Source organism: Clarias gariepinus, chromosome 8 (genome assembly GCF_024256425.1).
Source record: "Clarias gariepinus isolate MV-2021 ecotype Netherlands chromosome 8, CGAR_prim_01v2, whole genome shotgun sequence".
Classification (NCBI taxonomy): Eukaryota; Metazoa; Chordata; class Actinopteri; order Siluriformes; family Clariidae; genus Clarias; species Clarias gariepinus.
The window spans coordinates 19794869-19814726 of record NC_071107.1 but is presented as its reverse complement, the minus strand read 5'-3'; the positions used below and the strand labels follow the sequence as shown (position 1 = coordinate 19814726).

Genomic DNA, 19858 nt, shown 5'->3' with positions numbered 1-19858 from the left:
AGCAGGAACTTGTTTTGTCCTTAACGGTTTCCAATTTCACTCTCAGATGATTCCCTAGATTTTCCACTTCCGATGTACAAAAGGTTCTTTGCCAGTCGAACGCTAATGAGATTGCGATGCTGCAAAGCTTTTGCAGGATTCAGAAATGGTTTTTTTATATCGGGGGGGGGGGGGGGAAATCCACCCACAGAGATTTTGAACTTCAAGTGGCTTGATTTAGATTTTATGTCTTTACTTAGTACACTATTGCACTGCAATGAATGTCATCAAATTTTGCGCAGCATCACTTTGTCCTGCCTTTCAGGTCATAGTGCTCTGCTTCTCTAATGCAATAACATGATTATGGGATGGCATTTATCAGAGGTGTGTATCCTTGGAGACAGCACTTGTATTAGGCTTCCAGTCACATCCCACACAGACAAGAGAAAGAGCCTACAGAGCAACCTGGTCTACCATCTGCATATAGATGAGAACTGTATACACACAAGCACACGCACACAAAAGTTACATACACAAATGTCATCTTTTGAATAAAAACAAATCATAGTTTGTGTGAAAGCTTTTTTTTTTTGGTAAGTAAATAAACATATTCAGGCCCAGTGTCCTTGAGAGGACCATCAGTCACCTGTTTATATGGGAATTTATAATTGTGCACATTTTTGTCACTTCAGTATGCACGCACACACACACACCTTTGCTCCTGCTATGCTTGTATTATTTCTTAGACCCTCTTGTCCATGACGTCTTTCTATAAAGGGTGAAAGGCATTAACAATGAATATGTATTTGTGTGTGCATGCATGCGTTTCTGTATGCACTCATGTAAGGGAGAAAGAGCAGTAATAAGCAGCGGATGTCATGTATGTCCGCATGTGTGGCAAAGTGAGAGAGTAATGAGCAGCAGATCTTATTGAGTGCTCAGGAGGAGGCTTAAGCAGCCTGCTGAAAGCATTAAGGATGTTAATCTGTTGGACTCACAGATCATCCAATAATTGAGCCAGCAAGACAACACTCTATTAACGCAGAGCAGAGTTAACATCAGGTCCCGTCTCTCCCACTGTGTGAGAGGTGATGGCTTATTTAAGGCAAAGCTGCAGAGTCCACACAACGCACCATGAGAACATCATCTCGTCTAATTCAGCTAATGAACTGGCTGCACGGGTCAAAAAGTCATGACACTTGAACAAAGATGGCAGCTCCTCTGACATATTGTCTTCCAACCAGACCTGAAAGACTTCTTGGAGCGAACAAGACTTTTAATTTGGTCCATCTGGATAAGAACCAGATTCCCCCAGTTCTTAATCTCAGCTAAAACTACTTTGCTTTGCACTAGACATTTCTCACATATAGTTACAGTATGGTGTGAAAATATGTCAGTGTTTTGTGTCCAAATACAGATTACTTTTCTGTAAATAAATTCCAAACTTGGAATTAAAAAGAAAAAAAAAAATCTATAATTTGCTTATGTACAGTTCTCTCATTCTATTCTGATTGCAGATTACCACAGTTTAAAGAGGAAGCTAAAAGTTTTGTGGGGACCAACATGAAGAAGGTAAATATCAAACATGTGATGAGTGATTGAATTGACTGTCTCAGTTGACTTTGTCTCATCTGTCTGCTTCCTCCACGGTGCCTTAATCTTAGACCGGCTTCTCTTACATCTGTTCTCCCTGCACAGCTTTGTACAGTGATACAGCTCATTTATCCTCATGTCCCATCGTTCAACTCTTCCATTAATCATTCCTCCTGACGTTGACAAATATCATATCGTATTATAGTTATATTAATATGATTGACTGTGCTGCATCTCCCTTTTTTTCTTTTTTTTTTTTTGAGATTTCAACTTTACCTTCCAGTTGCTATGTCTGTGTCTTTCTTTCCCATAGTACCTTTCTCTGCTGGTTCTTTTCTACAGATCCCAGGCTGTATCCTGGACACACAAGATCTTATTAATGCAGATCACCCTAGAAACAGCAGTCAGAGAGGTTTAGACAGGGTACTTTTTGTTTATGTAAAGCGGGAGTAGTGATTGGGCTATAGCTAGTGCACTTAAATACGCTGAGAGGCATGGCTTTAAGCAGTGACTGCATGGGGTTTTTAAAGTACATTCTAAATGACAAATACTGTAAAGAATTTAAGTTGTAATTTTAAAAGTAAATACTTGAAATAGTAAAGATAGTCGATGTATAAAATTAATAAAATGGTTGTGTTGTTGATGTTGATGCCTTGCTAGATATTTTAGATAGTATTGTAACAAATAGTTAACAGATATGCTTGCATTACTCTGAGATCTGTGGCTCTCTGGTTCACACTGTCTGTGAATTAAGATTAATACAATGTTACAGTGAAGGTCCCGATAATCACACCTGGACAGTTTTTAAAGAAAAAACATATCAACATAGTTTGCACTGAATATACATTTTTACATACATGTTAATATGCAATATTTTATATATATATATATATATATATATATATATATATATATACAGTACATGCTCATACTTTTTTTATGTAGACTTTATATTCTGCACAGAATGTATGTAGTGATTGTGTTTTTGTCTGCCGTATGTAAATCATGTCTTACATGGTCTGAAAAATGCAGTAGGTTCTCTTTTGTGTTTGTGAGGATGTTTGACAGGTTTTGTGTTAGAGAGCCTTTTATGTTTGTGACTGTATGCCTTCATAGGAGTTGCATGTTTCAGTCTGTAGTACATAGAATGCCATCCAGTACTTTTGATAGGGGTGTGTGTGTGTGTATGTGTGTGTGTGTGTGTGTGTACACGTGTGTCTGTGAGTGTGAGCCCTGTGCATGGTGGTGTGCACTCCGCTGTCTTGCTTCTGTACTGTCTGCATGTGTAATGTGTTCATCACTAATCCCGGGGCATGCCCCTTTTCTCCCGAGGCTTACAATATCTTGTGGAAAAATAAACGAGTCCAGGTAAGGAGAAGAGATTGCAGTCAATAATCAGTGTAACCTCCTCCATCCTATCTCCTTCCTGACCCATGTTTTCCAGTTTTTCCACTGTTGTATGTGAATGACATATTTTATTTAAATGCCAGAAAGATAAAGACAGGCTGTATAGATCAAGTGGTTTCATGGTGTGGCTCTGCAAAGATGGTGGGTTACTTTAGCCTAGCACCAACTTTGAATTTGTGTGACTTTATAGACGGAATATTTATATATCTGTGACCAGATGTTATTGTAGATGAGTCCTTTAGTTTTTACAAGTTAGGAATTTATCATTGCATGTTCATCTACTCCTTTCTTGTCACTTCTTGCCTTGTGTATGAAAGTTATTGCAGCCTCTGAGGACTGTTCCACACAGAGCTTATTTGAGATAATCTGTATCTTGACAAAATATATATATATATATATATATATTTTTTTTTTTTGGTGTTGGTTATTGCACTTCAATTTAGTTGTCATTTTTTTTTTCAAGCTGAAGATGCGTGCTGGTGGAATGACCGAGTCATCCAAGTGGAAGAAACAGAAGCGTTCTCCTCGTCCCTCTCGTCACCTGGATATGGTTCGCAGCTCCTCAGGACAGATGGACCAGACTCAGCTCAGCGCTCTCAGCAACAACCTCTCAGGTAAACCTAGCTCAGACACTATTAGATATCTTCCACCTGAATACAAATTAGTTTTACTAGTCTAATTGCTGGTCAAATACTCAATGTACATTTACACACACATCTCTAAAAATGCCAAGCAATAGTTCTAAAGACTAAATAAAAATCATGTAATTATGGCCTGTTTTTAATTGATATCTGTCAGTTAAATGGCCTGGGCAGAGTGGCCCTTTAATTACAGTAACATGCAATGTACATTTTCTAATGGGCGACATGTTTTTTTCCAAATCTTGTTATTCAAAGGTCTGTGTGGGTCATAGTGTGAAACAGACACCACTGCTTATGAGGGATGAAATGGATTCTAGTACCCGTCAGGTGGCGTTTGTGATGTGGCAATTGCCATTTTCCGTGTCTAATTGGCAGATTTTTAGGTGTCAGTCCTATTAGACAAGGTCTATTTCTTTACTCTTGGCCTCAAGAGTAGGCAAATAGTTGGCTGATCTTTAAGGGTGAAGCCTGTTTATCTCATTTCTCAAGCGATTATCTGCTTCACCTGCTCGTATAAATCAAAACATTATATATAAGGAGCGGAATAAGGTGTTTGTTTTTGAATTCAACTTTACAGACACATTTGTGTTTCTAGGTGGAGTGCCGTTTATTGAGCAACAGGGTGAGGGTAGTGCAGAGTTGCCTGTTTCTGACAGTGCAGCATCCTCTATATCTAGCCCTACTGCAGACAGTGGACTGTCCAACTGCTCTAAAGCCACATCCAAGGATGACCTCACAGACCTGGAGGGCTGCTCCACAGCCACCACTCCCAGCACTGCAACTTCCACTTATGCCAGCATGCTTGACACGCAGGTAAAACTCAATCATTTTCAGCAGCACTGTGGCTGAATCTGCCTGTTTTGAACAAAATGACCTATAATAAATGATTAAAAAAATATACTACTCTGTCGTAAGCTTGTGCTATTTTTGATATTTAAACACTTTGTCAGAAAGCCAGGAAGTGACATAAATTTCCAGTCGGATCATTGTATGTTTTGATATTACTCCTAATGAATATTTTAGTTGCAAAGATATTTGCTAAGAATTGTTTGTGTTGTCTTTTGTTCACAGAGTGAGGGTAGACAAGTAGAACATACTCAGTCTGCCTCAGTAGAGTCCATTCCTGAGGTGCTTGAGGACCGAGATTCGTTAGTGGATCAGTCTGACGCTGCATCCGTGCATGACATGGACTATGTAAATCCCAGAGGAGTGCGCTTCACTCAGTCTACTCAGAAAGAGGGTACAGCTTAAACTTTGTTTCATGCAGTTTGATAAAATTAGCAAATAAGCCCAGTGTCTTCTAACATATGCATACTACTGTACATTCTATTTCCTTCAGGTGCAGCTCTGATCCCTTATGGACTCCCATGTCTGAGAGAGCTCTTCCGCTTTCTCATTTCTCTCACCAACCCTCACGACCGCCACAACTCGGATGTGATGAAGCACATGGGTTTGCAGCTGCTCAGCGTGGCTCTGGAGGCCACACACATTGCTCCCTACCAGTCACTTCTGGTCCTAGTCAAAGATGAACTCTGCAGACATCTTATACAGGTTCGCCTTTTCTCCATGAGACTTCTTTTAAGCGTTTCTATGTATTTATTTCTGCATGAGGTCAAATAATTTAATGACTCGTTGGTCTTTTTGTAGTTATTAAGTGAAGAGCGAATAAATTTATATGCTGCCTCCATACGAATCTGCTTTCTTCTGTTTGAGAGCATGCGGGGACATCTCAAATTTCAGCTGGAGGTATGTGAACATTTGCGCAAATAGTTTTCTAGATTTAACTCTTTAGTATAATACTTTAATAGATAACTTTCTAATTTAAAAGTTGGTTTGCCGTTGTGTGAATGAGCTAAATAGCTCTTTGTCTTGTAGATTTATTTAAAGAAGCTAATGGACATCATTACCTCAGAGAACCCAAAGATGCCCTATGAAATGAAGGAAATGGCCCTTGAGGCAGTTGTGCAGCTGTGGAGAATCCCTAGCTTTGTGACTGAGCTCTTTATCAACTATGACTGTGATTTTTACTGTTCTAACCTTTTTGAGGACCTCACCAAGCTGCTCTCTAAGGTGCTCCATCTCAGCCGTGTTTTTTAGATGACTGATCTACATCAAGAAGCAAAGTTTATTTAGTAAACACAGTCGACTGATTGATTTGATCTCCTGTTTGCAGAATGCTTTTCCAGTCTCTGGACAGCTCTACACAACCCATCTTCTCTCACTTGAAGCCCTGTTAACTGTTATAGACAGCACAGAGGCGCACTGTCAGGCCAAAGTGATGAACAGAACTGCTGAGCAAGAGCATTCAGAAACTTTAACAGCTGAAGGAGACGCCTCTGTCGACAGTACCACAGATGCAGTAACAGGTTTGATGATGATCAGTTTATGGATTTTCAGTAGTCACGGAGAAGTTGTTGCTCACCTTTTGCTAATCCTATCATATTTTAATTGCAGAGGCTAGCAAGGGTTTGTTTGGTTCTAATGGAGAGACTGTAGTAGAATCTGGAGTGCCATCAGTGTGTCTTCCGACCAGTGGTCATCTCATGGCTGAAAAGATGAAACTGGGTAGGCAGGACCAGGAGGAGGCAGATTCAGGTAGACTGACTGTGTAGTTAGCCGTGTGTGTATGTGTAAAATATTTTTGTTTGGTAGTAAAATAATGCCATTTTTTTTTTTTTTTTTTTAACTTCCAAAATTTTTAGCTGAAAAGAAAAGTCCTAAAAAGCCTCAGCGTTTCAGCAGTTGTCTTCCAGACTCACAGGAACTGATGAACATTAAAAACAAGAAAAAGGTAACAAGTGTTCTCGAGATTTTACAGAGTTTGCATTGTAATACATGGAATAAACTGCTTAACATGTATTACATATTTGCAATTAATGTTTAAAGCTTTAAAAACATTTCAAGTTTAAAATTTTAAAATTAAGTTGTTAAAAAGTAGCACCAAAGTAGCTTATTGTAAGGGTATTTCCAACCACCAAGTTGTTTTGCATGTAACCCTTTGAAAAGGAGCCACATTTCAGGGGAATACCAAATGCATTCGTTTCATTGCAGTGAAGTGCTTCCAAGTTGAAAATGTTTTCTAAAATATGCTTAGTAACAATTGATTTTATTTTTATTTAATTATTTATTTATCTTTTGACCTCCTTACAAGTAAAGTCACATGTTTTGAGCCTCTGTATTAAGCAAAATATGAACAGCTTAATAAGTATTACACATGTGTTTTCTCTGTATTTGTAGCTTCTTATTACAGGAACAGAACAGTTTAATTTGAAGCCCAAGAAGGGCATTCAGTTTCTGCAGGAAAAAGGTCTCCTGAGCAGTCCAATGGACACCAATGAGGTGGCGCAGTGGCTTAGAGAAAACCCCCGTCTAGACAAAAAGATGATAGGAGAATTCATCAGTGAAAGGAACAACACAGAGTTGCTCGACAGTTTTGTCAAGTAAGTATTCTGACTGTTTTTTGGTCATTGCAATTTATTTAAGTATATTATAATTTATATTACATTTCAGCAGTTATGTTAAGATAATTAACAGCAAGGTTCTTGGCTTTAAGATGCATTGATGCTGTCCTTCAGTTTTAAGAAATAGTGCTGATGGCAGAGTGTGCTGCCATCTGCTGTTGTGATCTTATACTTGGAGATTAAGTTGGAGCTTAGGACAAATTTCTTCAAGATTGTGTTTATTGTACTCTGATTTGATTTCAGTGTCCTTTCCCTTCTGTAGGTTAATGGGAAATAATCATAATAAACCTAAACATAGTCTCTCGGCTGTTAAATGTGCATATACAATGTGTGTGTGTATATATATATATAATTAATGTAACCATTCTTTTTTTCCCAGTACATTTACCTTCCAAGGGCTACGTATAGATGAAGCACTGCGTTTGTATCTGGAGGCTTTCCGACTTCCTGGCGAAGCACCGGTCATTCATCGGCTCTTGGAGACCTTCACTGACAACTGGCATGTGAGTCAGCTGCCATACACACATTCACCTTGGCAGGGACACAGTAACACACACACACACACACACACACACACACACACACACACACCCATACTGTAAATAGAGTGTAGACTGCTGTCTCACTTGCACACAATTACTAGGACACACACACCACTTCTTCCATTACCACATGCTAAGTCAATCCTTACCACCAACTGGCCCTATCATCAGGTAATTAGTGACTGTGGAACAGAAACCCAGTAGGGATAAAGGACAGGCACATTAGTCATGCAGGTAATCAGGGACAGGGAGAATGTTGCAGTAGGACGTGTGACATAATCGATCTGTCCTGCAGCAGTACCCAACCTAAACCAAAGAAAGAGAGCATTTAGAACATACGCCTTAAATAAGCTTGGTTGTTCACTCTGTGACCTGGAAAGTATTCATAGTAATGTCTCTTTTAGTCTCCGTCTGAAAAAAAAGAGGATGAGCTCATTTCACACAGAATAGATACAACAGGTTTGTGCCTTTCCCCTTTACATCAGCGGAAAAGGTTGACTCATTGACGTTTTGAGAGGAAGGTCTCAGAAATTATCCAGAACAATTTATATGCAAAATTATTTAGAAAGATGTTTGAACACTTATTAGAGTTATTTCTGTGCATTTGTTTTTCTACCACTGTGTTCTTTATGTGCAGAAAGTTAACGGGAATCCATTCCTGTCAAATGATGCTGGATTTGCTTTGGCCTATGCTGTCATTATGTTGAACACGGATCAGCACAACCACAACGTTCGCAAGCAGAATATTCCCATGACTGTAGAGGTGAGTCTGGCATCTCCAGAACACTCCAGATGAGTATTACACAATTTAAAGCCATTCTTTAAAAACATTCACTGTCATTCAATGCCTTACATATCTTTATCTAGAAGTGTGCATTACAGATTTTGCTATTTAGGTTTAATGATAAAGGTTCATAATTTTGTGCATCTGTAGAGCTACTAGCCAGGATTTATTTTATTTGCAATAGGTCATTCACCCGTTGACTGATATGTCTTTAAAGCTCTTTATTTTTCATTAAAGAGCTTTTTAATTTTTAGAAGCACTTTTGTCCAGGCTTTAGTGTATATCTTGTTTTATATAAATGTGGCACAGAGATTTATACTCTAGGCAGGCATGTCAATATTATTTTACTACCATAATAATTATGAAAATCTATCTACAAACCATATAAAATGCATCACAAGCTCTTGGAAGTTTGGCCTGGGATATGCCCACACTACATACTTCAGGGATAAGTATCAGAGCAGAGTTCTAAGTGAAAGTGGAGCTCTCGAAGCTGAGAGGTCGCAGTGCTGTTTGGCTGACGTGTGTGAGTGCAGCTGTCTCGTCTCTGAGGCAGCTATAGTAAATGTCTGGACCAAAGCTCCAGTATGGAACAACACAGGCCCAGCTGGCACAGCCCCCATTCTCCCTGTTTACTCTATTGTTTATTTCTCTTTCTGTTCATCCCACTCTCCAGGGAGCTTAGCTTTCTCTTGTTTTACCTGCCATTAAGAAGGCATGCAGTAAAACAGTGGCCTAACTCCATCACTCAGCAGCGGATGTGTGTGTTTATTTGGGCTGAGATTGACTTTAGACCAGTCTGCCCAACTCTAACACTTAAGGGACAGCAGAAGCAATAACCCCAATGCCCATTATCAGATCTGGAAGCTGATAGGAATGAGATGTTGCTGTAGAGAATTTTAATCTGTTTTTTCTTTCCCCCTTTTTTTTTTTTTTACTGTAGCAATTCAAGAAAAATCTGAAAGGTGTAAATGGTGGTACAGATTTTGATCAGGACATGCTGGAAGATATCTACAATGCCATCAAGTAAGATAGCAAAGACATATTGTTTTAATTAATGTCGTTTAATTATCCTATAGTTCCTACGGGAATTGATGGGCTTTAAACCGTTTTTTTATTATTATAATTTTTTGCTTCATCCTATTTTACCAGTCGTGTTTTTAATGGGGAAAATTTTTTTGCATATTTGTGCAATTTGTCTTGCAGAAATGAAGAAATTGTTATGCCTGATGAGCAGAAAGGCTTGGTAAAGGAGAACTATGTGTGGAGTGTGTTGCTACACAGAGGGGCCACTTCTGAGGGGATGTTCCTTCACGTGCATGCAGGCAGCTATGATCACGACCTGTTTACGATGACCTGGGGCCCAACAATTGCTGCCCTTTCCTTCGTGTTTGACAAGAGCTTAGAGGACACTATTATACAAAAAGCTATTGCAGGCTTTAGGTATGTGTTATGTATAAAGATAGACAACACCTTAAAGAATGCTAACGAGTCTCAGTGAGATTAATAGATTACAGCAAAATATTAATGATGTCTACAAAACAATAAAAGTTTAATTCATTTTTAACTCTTTCCAGAAAATGTGCAATGATCTCAGCACACTATGGCTTTAGTGATGTTTTTGATAATTTAATCATCTCCCTTTGCAAGTTTACCACACTCAACAGTGAGGTAAAAACAATGCCAGTCTATCACATTCAGCTCTTCATTTTAGATTATGCTTGTTGAATTTATGAAAGCACTTTGTGTGATCAGTCTGTAGAAAACCTGCCCACAGTATTCGGCAGCAACACCAAAGCTCAGATAGCAGCAAAGACAATGTTTAACCTTGCACATCGTCATGGTGATATCTTGAGAGAGGGTTGGAAGAATATCATGGATGCGATGCTGCAGCTCTTCAGGGCTGAGCTCTTACCCAAATCCATGGTAGAGGTGAGATAAGGATTCTCATGAACTCTTTTCTCTCTTTGTGAATAGCATATATATATATATAATATATATATATATGCTTATGTATACTTATTTTGTGTGGATTTTTAAGTTTGTTTCTTAACGTTTAGTTCATTTAAAGGGTAACAAATCTACTATGACTCTGCTCTCTTCAAAGGTTGAGGATTTTGTAGAGCCTAATGGAAAGATTTCTTTACAGCGTGAGGAGACTCCCTCAAACAGGTAAGTTTATTTCACATCCGTTTAAGGGAATACAGACAAGTCCTTATGAAATAAACAGTGATGACTTGAGCTATTTGTATTTATGATCATTATGAAATAAATTTCTCAGTTTTGTTTGTAAATAAGTGAGATTAGGTTAAGATTAAGTCAGCATCATTCATGGAGTCTCCTCTTCTCAGAGTTTTTAAGAATTAATGTACTGTAAAATAATGACATACTGTACTGCCTTGTAATTGATGGTAAACAGCAGCTCTGGAGCATTAATAAGCTTACTAAAGATTGTGCCCTTTCTCAGGGGCGAGTCAGCTGTACTAAGCTTTGTTAATTGGTTAACACTGAGTGGTGGAGCAGAGCAGTCCGGACAGCGAGGCCCCTCCACTGAGAATCAGGAGGCCAAGCAGGCTGCCCTGCTCTGTATAAAGGTATACATATGCATGTTGAATGCACAATATTTTTTTCTTTTTATTCAAGCTTTTTGTCCCCCCTTTAGGTTTACATTTTACTTTCATTTAAAAAATTTAATTTCTCTTTCTGACAGCATTGTGATCCTGAGAAACTGATCACAGAAAGCAAGTTTCTGCAGCTAGAATCTCTACAGGAGCTTATGAAGGTGACTTTCAACTTCCACTGTACATGTTAACTTTCTTAAGCAGCGTATGAGACTAATACAATAACTTCAGTAAACATTTCTAGAAGGTATTTAGTACATTATGTTTATAATATATTTACCAATATATTCCAGGCCCTCATCTCAGTGACGCCTGATGAAGAGACGTATGATGAAGAAGACGCTGCTTTCTGTCTAGAGATGCTTCTGCGCATTGTTCTAGAAAATAGGTACAGTAACTTTGAAAGTATTCAAGAAAGCGTTGTTACATAGAGACACATGCTCCAACCATCCTATAAGGCTGTTGGATAAATTTTAAACAATTAAGGACTTTTCTTGTATGTAATTTCTAATGTCTTGGGTACCTGCAGGGACCGGGTATCATGTGTGTGGCAGACTGTTCGTGCCCGTTTGTATCACCTGTGCGTGCATGCCAATGAAAGTTGCTTCCTGGTGGAAAGAGCTGTAGTGGGACTGCTGAGACTTGCTATACGTTTGCTGCGCCGAGAGGACATCAGCTCACAGGTATGTTCGAACATATGCAGAATTACCACAAATACGCCTGTATCTATCACATAGTCATATACAATTCAATAATACATCTGAGGTAGCATTTTACAAATTGAAAAACTTAATCTGTATCTTATATTGAGATTTACATGGCTTGATTATATACATGGTTATTCAGATTAGATCAGACGTGCAAAAAACTAAGACCAATATTAGTTACCTGCAGTCAGTTAAGCTAGCAAAGAAAAAAAATGTGTTTATATTCCAGCGCACTAATCAAACCCTGTGTTGCACTGCAGTACAATGTAGTCTCATTGATGTGAAATGTGTGTAAGGCATTATGTAGAGAACATGGGGTGGTGTACCATATCATACTGTGAGACATGCTGATAAAGAAACATTCACTTAAAGATGATGGGAAAGGGGGAAGTACTCAAAATCGATTACATTGAAGATTACTGTACACTATACCGTAAACCGCATTCTTCCTTATGCTTTATTTCTTGCGCAGGTACTGCTCTCTCTACGCCTGCTACTGATAATGAAGCCCCACGTGTTGTCCAGAGTGAGTCGAGAGGTTGCCTATGGTCTACACGAGCTGCTCAAAACCAATGCGGCCAACATCCACTGCACTGATGATTGGTACACTCTTTTTACATTGTTGGAGTGCATCGGTGCTGGAGTCAAACCTCCAGCTGCACTGCAGATCACCAGCAGCAACCCTGACAGTGACACAGGTTAGGAGTATATCTTGTGCTTTGCTGTAGAATTAGGCAACTCCTGTTGATCAAGGTGCCCGAGAGTGAGCCTGATTAAAAGTGATATAACTGATTTTTAACTGCATGGGTTGTCTAGGTGCTCAGTCTGACAGTGAAGTGAGCTCATACCACCAAAGTGAAGTCACTTTGGACCGAGGCTACACCTCTGACTCTGAGGTCTACACCGAACACAGCAGGCCCAGATTACCCCGCTCTGCCACTGAGGTTGAAGTGGGATGGCTTGTGGTAAGTACAGAAAAAAAATGACTTACTTTTAATGTTATTCATGTCTTGATGTATATCCTTTTCAGTTTTATATTTATTTATATGATAATTTGTGCCAGGAACTCTCTTCAATTTATCTGTTTTTAATGAAACCTATTCATTGTGTAATCTAACACAGTTAAGACAATTTTCCAGAATATTGAAAATATGTTGCTGTTTTGGTTCTACTTCTCTTTTCATTGAAGCATGATAAACTTTCACATCATCTCCATTCTCCACAATCAGTATTTTACATATTGGCACAAACCCTTAGCAGTTTTTAGATTATTATGTTATAGGATTGGCTGCTTCCAGTCTCCCCTAAAAGTATTGGAACAGAAAAGCCTTTTTTATTAAATAATATACTGAGAATGTTTGTCCATTAGCACTTGCATGACTATTGGGTGTAGCCAATACAGGAGAATTTAGACAAGCAACGACAAACCATCTCAAAGTTTAATAAATACTTGGTATATAAATAGTGTTTTTTATAGTTAACACCTGTAAAAATTATAGCTGCTTAAAACAAATCGGACAGTATGCATTAGTGCTACTGGATCACTTCAAATGAAAATTGCAATGCCAAAAATGTAATTTTAATTGACTTGACAGTGATTCACAGATTTACCGTACTATACTTTCTATGTTTCTTTTAACAGGTTGGTAAGGATGACCTAGAAAACAGTAAGGCATCTCTTGCTCCTGACTCTAAGTCTCAGACTCCTCTTATTAACCAGTACAGTTTAACCTTGGGTCAAGACCTGGGCCTGCATGATACGAAGTCCCTAATCAAGTGCGTGGAGTCACTGTCTTTCATTGTACGCGATGCTGCACACGTCACGCCTGAGAACTTTGAACTTTGTGTAAAAGCCATCCGAGTGTTTGTTGAAGCCAGTCTTAATGGAGGTTAGTGTATCTAAATACACATTTTCATCTTTTTTATTGTTGTCACTTATAAGACAATGTGGTCATTGTGTCTATGATCACCTCTGGGGCTGTGGGTAACATTCATGCTAGCTTTTGAGCTACAACATAGACATCAAAACAACAAAAGTAGTCTTTGCATCATACAAGGTTTTTTTTTCTTTCTTTTCTTTTAGACATGCCCTTTAATTCAACCACTTTTGGAAACTAAAATATACAAAAATATGACTTTTAAGGGGATATGGTACTCTTGCTAGAGAGGAATCTTAGTGAGAATAACAGTACACAAAGGAAACATGTTTTGCTTTCTTACTTTACCTGATATCATAATTCTGTTTTACTTAAGCATAGGAATATAGCAATCCTTAGTGTTGTAGAGTGCTTTTCAGACATTGTATGTGCAGATTCACTCCTTCGGGATTAAGAAGTCTTTGTGTGGGTTGGTTCCATAGCACTGTAATTGGATGTGTCAGGGCCAGGAAGCTGTTTGGTTGGGTATCATAAGCTTTGCACTAAGGGTGAGTCATTTAACTTGGGGCAATCTAACTGCGTGACTTGTATACTCTCTCTCTCTGTTCATTTGTCAGTTTTTCAATCCAGCTATCTTCAGCAGGCTTAGCTAAGATATTCAGCACTTTTTGGCTCTGTGATTAGATATCAGCTTCTTATTCATCAGAGGGCTCCATGCACTTTTGTAGATACCTGCTGTCAACAGGGCTTACAAGCAGCTTGATCAAAGTGCTTAGTTCTAACATGTAAAGAGCTAATGGAAACAGTGCTTTAAACATGCAGAATGCTTGTTCTTTGTCTTCTGCCACCAGGAAAAAGAAAAAAAAATATTTTGATACATTTCCAGGGCAACTATGTTTTCACTGCAGTGCACTGCTGTTAAAAGATAAAAGATGATGTTACTCTGTCAAATTATTGAAAAGGCAGGAAAGACCGCTAGACAAGTTGACAAAACAAGGTTTAACTCTCTGTTTAACTCTGTTTATTTGCCTGCATTCCTGTGGTTTAAACAGGTTATCGCACTCATGAGAAAAAAAAGAGCCACAGATATGATTCAAAAGCTAGTAGGCAAAGGAAGAAGCCACGGGAGAAAGACGGTGTGTCCCGACGTGCTAAGCCCACTAGTCAGCGACCCTCTCGTTCCCATAGTGACGACGAGGAGGATGAGGGGGTGCCAGCAAGCTACCATACAGTGTCTTTACAGGTTAGTCAGGACGTAAGTACCGCAGCCCTTTCCCTACTTCCTTTACTGTACGTATGCCTGCTGTTGTAGGGTCGTGTGATGGTGAGGGGCTTTGGGGCAAGAGTGCTTTGTTTTTCTTTTTCCGATGCTCAAATTTATGGGTCCAATCACCCAATCTTTTAACAAATACATATTTAAAGATTATTAGTTACTATCCTTTTGAATGAATTGGAGAAGAATAAAAAGACCCATTATGATTAAATTCATATGTCTGCAACACCAAGATTTCCTTTGGAATATTAGGTTTCTACTTATTTTTGCCCCTGCCTTTGTTCCGTATTGTTATTTTTAACTGCATTTAAGTTACCTTCTTGGGGAAATTAATTAGAAGTTTATCTGTATATTTTTCAGTTTGCTATTTCCTGTAAGTAGTTTCATTTACTGTGTGGTTAATACAATGATCCCACTTTGTATTAGTTGTTAGATCTGATGCACACGCTGCATACCCGGGCAGCCAGTATCTACAGCTCATGGGCAGAAGAACAGCGCCATCTGGAGGCCAGTGGAAAGAAGATTGAAGCTGACTCTCAAACATTGTGGTCAAGCTGCTGGTGTCCTTTGCTCCAAGGTCAGACTTGAACAAAACGAAATTGTAGTAAATTGCTTTGTTCTCTCCAATGTTCAATGCATTCAGTCTGAGAAAGATTTAAATACACATAGGATTAAAGCACACACAATCTGTAAGTGTGTAAACCATTTATAGTATGTTTAAACCATTAATGTATTATTTGTCAGTAATTAAAATATGGTGTACTAATATTCACCATTAGAAGGTTCAGAGCCCTGGAGCTTAATTAGTAACATCACAAACTAAGCTCATACATAATTTTAAATTAAGTTCAGAGAAGTATTGATGAATGTTTTTTTGTGGGGTATTTTAAAAGTATATATTAACTAATTCAAATCAATGAATCAACTATATAAGTGAAGCTAACATTTAAGAAGCACAATTTTTTTTTTAGTGTTTCACTGTCATAGACATGTATGTGACACCCTTTAGTCTAAGCAGAATAACACTGAAGTGATGCCTGCAGGTATGGCCTGGCTGTGCTGTGATGCTCGGAGGCAGGTTCGGATGCAGGCCCTCACTTACCTCCAGAGGGCCCTCCTTGTACATGATCTGCAAACACTGGATGCTGTGGAGTGGGAATCCTGTTTCAACAAGGTAAGACAAAAGCATGTGACACACTAGTTAAATAAAAGTAAAACATTCATTTATGCTGACTCAGAGCTTTACCCTTTTTTATAGGTTTTGTTTCCGCTGCTAACTAAGCTCTTGGACAACATCAGCCCAGCAGATGTCGGCGGTATGGAGGAGACCAGGATGAGGGCCTGCACACTGCTCTCCAAGGTCTGATAGATTTGGGCTTTTGTAAGGCATAACTGTAAATGGAAAGCACGGTTGATGGTTTTTGCTTGAAATCGAAAATTTATTTCTGGTCATTGGCCTCCTCAGGTGTTCCTCCAGCATCTCTCGCCACTGCTTTCTCTGCCTACCTTTGCTGCTCTTTGGCTTACTATCTTGGACTTCATGGACAAGTACATGCATGCTGGCTCCAGTGACCTCCTGGTGAGATACATGTCCAGTATTACTTATATTTATGTTATTATAATTTACACAGTAGAGCCAATAGATACTGCACATTAATACAATCTGTGGCTGCACTGTAAATAAGTGCAACATTAATTTTATTTATACGATTGACAACAAAAAAGAAGCTTAGGGTGCAACTTCAACTGTATAGTAACCTTCTGACAAGCAGAATTGTTTTTTAGAATACGTATTTATTTTGTACAAGATTTGTATTCTGATGTAATCTATTTTTGCTATAAAGTTGGAAGCCATACCTGAGTCTCTAAAAAACATGCTGCTGGTCATGGACACAGCTGGGATCTTCCATTGTGCAGACTCTCGTACAGGCTACTCTGATCTCTGGGAGATCACTTGGGAGAGGATCGACTGCTTCCTACCCCACCTTAGAGAGGAGCTTTTCAAGCAAGCCGTCATGCCAGGTATCACAATACCAATCTTTAAAGTTTCACCCAACAGTCTGTAATACGCCCTCTCTATAGAGGTTCAATGATTTCCGTTTTTTTTAAGATTTCTTCCTGTAACTCCTTTATTGGTGTACCCTCTATGTGCAGAACCTGTCCCCAGTGTTCCTGTAGAGCCTACTCCTGCTTCTTTTCCGATTTCTCCACCCTCTCCACCGGTGCCATCCCCTGTACCAGTGTCAACTGCCCCTACAGAGCCAAAGACCCCCAGCAGACCTGCATCTCCTCAGGACTTACAAACACCCAGTGCCAATGGTGAGCATGAAGCAACGCTTGCTACCCTGTACATGCAACCCATCACGCATGTTAACTAAACAACGAACGAATGTATGATGTACCTTTTTGCTTACTTAATCTTTTCTTTCTAACTCTCACAGGAAATGATAGATCATCTCCAGTGCCTCCCTCCACTCCTCCAATGCCTACTCCAGTTAAAAGCTCGTCTGAATCCCCACCCTCTCTCACTCAGTCTCCTCTAATACTCCAGCCTCTAGCATCTCCACTGCAGGTGGGAGTACCCCCCATGTCCCTGCCAATCATTTTAAATCCCGCCCTTATAGAAGCCACATCGCCTGTACCCCTGCTTCCAGCACCTCGTCCAGCTGGACCTGCTGACACATCTGAGGTCAAATTAAACATGCAAGATTATCCTTGAGCATCTAGAAGAGGACACTGAAGGATCGTTCTCCCTCTCGTGCTGCCGTTCTCTCTCTGCATTAAATGCTCTGACTTGCCTCACAGTCAGCACGAATGAATACATTACATAAGACCTGAAAAGAGTGATGGAGAGCTAAAGAGAGGGAAGTGCAATTGACATGCTTCTTATTTCCCCACATTTAACATTTAAACATAAGATATACTGTGCCCAGTGCTGTTGATCACACAAGCCTTCACCTTCCAATTTGCAGAAATATTTATTCAGATTAGCAGTGCAAACCTGGAATGAAGGACAGATCTACAGTGATGGGTCCAGGTATGGCACTGATTCAGGTTTATATTTTTACCCATTTGTGCAGATTTAATATATTGAATATTGAAATACAGTGTCCTACACCTAAAAATTATTGGAACAGACGTATCAGTAAACTATCCAGTTTAGGCTTAGCATGATCTGTACTTAATAGTGTTTTTTTTCTGGGGTAAAAGGACTGCAGGAGCATGGAACCATAGAAATTAATCTCGCACTAATTCTCCACACCACTCAATATAATTTAAACTGTATAGTAACAATAAACATAATTTATGTTTACATATTTGCTTTCCTACGCTTTTGCATAGTTATTTTGTGTTCTAAGTTGACCATGATAATTTCAGAAATGTTTGTCCTGCATTTCACCATTCTAAAATATCTGTCAAAATGTAGTGTTTTTAATGAGAATTGAATCTACATCATCTTGGGAATTCTCTAATCTAAAGACAGAGAAGATCCACTTGTTTAATGAACACTACAAGTAGAACATTCCAGGTTTGTTCCCAAGTCAATCCTGTTAGCAATGGTTTTAAATGGGTAAATGTGCTGTCCACACAGATCCGCATGCCAGGTTTTATTTTTGTTTTGTTTTTAGTCCTGATAAGTCTTAAAGATATTGTAACTGAGAACAGTGTTGGGGGTCACATTGTGTTACTATTTCTGATGTTGCTGTAATTCGCCTAAAGATTTCTCGCATTTCTTCAAATATATATGTACACAAAAAAAATCTTTGAAATGGAAGTAAACAAGTCAAGTCCATTTCATTGATTATTGGTTTAAAAACAGGCCAACAAAAGACTAGTTTTTGCTCCAGGTCTTAATTTTTTTGCAGACTGGCTTCATACTATTATGGATGTTGGACAAAACTTGTGTGTTAAGTTGGAGTAATCACAATGACGTCCTCTGCTCCTGAGGTTCAGAATCATTTAGAAATCAGTTGCTTTAAGTTGTGAAACTGGGATGCCACTGCATTGATTCAGACAGAATAAGAGTCATTACCCAAAATGAAGGTAGCAGTGGAGGGCTTTTATTTAATTCTCCAGTCAACAGGAATCACATACAAATATGTATATATAAATAAAATGTACTTTTTACAATCTAATAAATGATATAAATGAAGTGGTTTGTATAATAATTGATTTTCCCTCCATGAGTATATTTATTGAATTTTCAAGTATTAAACAGATGAACATACATCTGCATGTATGTTATAGAAGCATAGTAAACATACAAGCGGTCACAATACCCAGTTTAAGTGCACACCGCATAACGGAACTAAACAGTAAGGCAGTCTTAGATTAAAACATAAAGTTGACAATAGTATGACCTAAAGATAAACACACAAAGAATAACAAAGTCATAACATTGTGCATAGATTATAGCCTGTGCATATAACACTATTTAGCCCCTTCTTGTTCCCTTCTAAAATTTCTTTAAAAATCTCCATATTTTTATTTTTACTCATGCAGGCAGATCTGTAGGCTGGGTCTGTTGACTAATTGCTTTTAATTGGAAAAAGTATACTTGGCTTAAAACAAACAGTTGATTGTTTTTCTTAGCTGCATTATGATTACATTCTGCACTTCCTAAGCAATTCCTAAGATGCATTGCATTGGTGATAACAGTAATACTACATTAGTAACAAAGAGGGATATCCAGTACCTCTAACTAAAAAGCTTGGATAGTTAGGCAATCTCTAACTTAATTGAACTAAAGTGTCTTTCTGTGTTTTACATTTAATGCCTACAGACACAGGGATTAAATTAAATAAGTTTTGTATGGATTTAGCAGAGATGAAGTTAAGTACATTCTTATTATCCATTTAAACTAAAATAATACAGAATGAAGTACAGTGAGTATGTATGGCTTGTGTTTGTATTCTTAAACAGATCTCTTGCAATTGCTCAGTGTTGTTCACATCATTAATGTCTGCACTTCA

At 38.6% G+C, this 19858-nt stretch overlaps 1 protein-coding gene across 4 annotated transcripts in view; it reads left to right on the top strand.

Annotated features, from left to right (window-relative positions):
- The window catches only part of gbf1 (golgi brefeldin A resistant guanine nucleotide exchange factor 1), a 61442-nt gene extending 42404 nt beyond the window's left edge, over positions 1-19038 (top strand). Inside the window, exons 7-40 of one of the 4 annotated variants that reach the window (XM_053501621.1) lie at positions 1497-1551; positions 1915-1995; positions 3443-3593; positions 4216-4433; positions 4692-4860; positions 4960-5171; positions 5268-5366; positions 5496-5690; positions 5794-5986; positions 6075-6215; positions 6323-6411; positions 6858-7060; positions 7461-7584; positions 8261-8386; positions 9351-9433; positions 9614-9850; positions 9985-10078; positions 10163-10339; positions 10515-10579; positions 10875-11001; positions 11118-11189; positions 11322-11416; positions 11558-11711; positions 12208-12433; positions 12552-12700; positions 13378-13624; positions 14665-14867; positions 15312-15462; positions 15929-16059; positions 16144-16245; positions 16351-16464; positions 16730-16907; positions 17040-17204; positions 17327-19038. In XM_053501621.1, the coding sequence (XP_053357596.1) occupies positions 1497-1551; positions 1915-1995; positions 3443-3593; positions 4216-4433; positions 4692-4860; positions 4960-5171; positions 5268-5366; positions 5496-5690; positions 5794-5986; positions 6075-6215; positions 6323-6411; positions 6858-7060; positions 7461-7584; positions 8261-8386; positions 9351-9433; positions 9614-9850; positions 9985-10078; positions 10163-10339; positions 10515-10579; positions 10875-11001; positions 11118-11189; positions 11322-11416; positions 11558-11711; positions 12208-12433; positions 12552-12700; positions 13378-13624; positions 14665-14867; positions 15312-15462; positions 15929-16059; positions 16144-16245; positions 16351-16464; positions 16730-16907; positions 17040-17204; positions 17327-17604 (5104 nt within the window). In that variant the 3' untranslated portion in view covers positions 17605-19038. Of the gene's footprint in view, positions 1-1496; positions 1552-1914; positions 1996-2809; positions 2941-3442; positions 3594-4215; positions 4434-4691; positions 4861-4959; positions 5172-5267; positions 5367-5495; positions 5691-5793; positions 5987-6074; positions 6216-6322; positions 6412-6857; positions 7061-7460; positions 7585-8260; positions 8387-9350; positions 9434-9613; positions 9851-9984; positions 10079-10162; positions 10340-10514; positions 10580-10874; positions 11002-11117; positions 11190-11321; positions 11417-11557; positions 11712-12207; positions 12434-12551; positions 12701-13377; positions 13625-14664; positions 14868-15311; positions 15463-15928; positions 16060-16143; positions 16246-16350; positions 16465-16729; positions 16908-17039; positions 17205-17326 lie in introns of those variants that run through there. The other 3 variants (XM_053501617.1, XM_053501618.1, XM_053501619.1) reach the window with 3 other exon arrangements.
- The last annotated feature ends 820 nt before the right edge of the window (positions 19039-19858 follow it).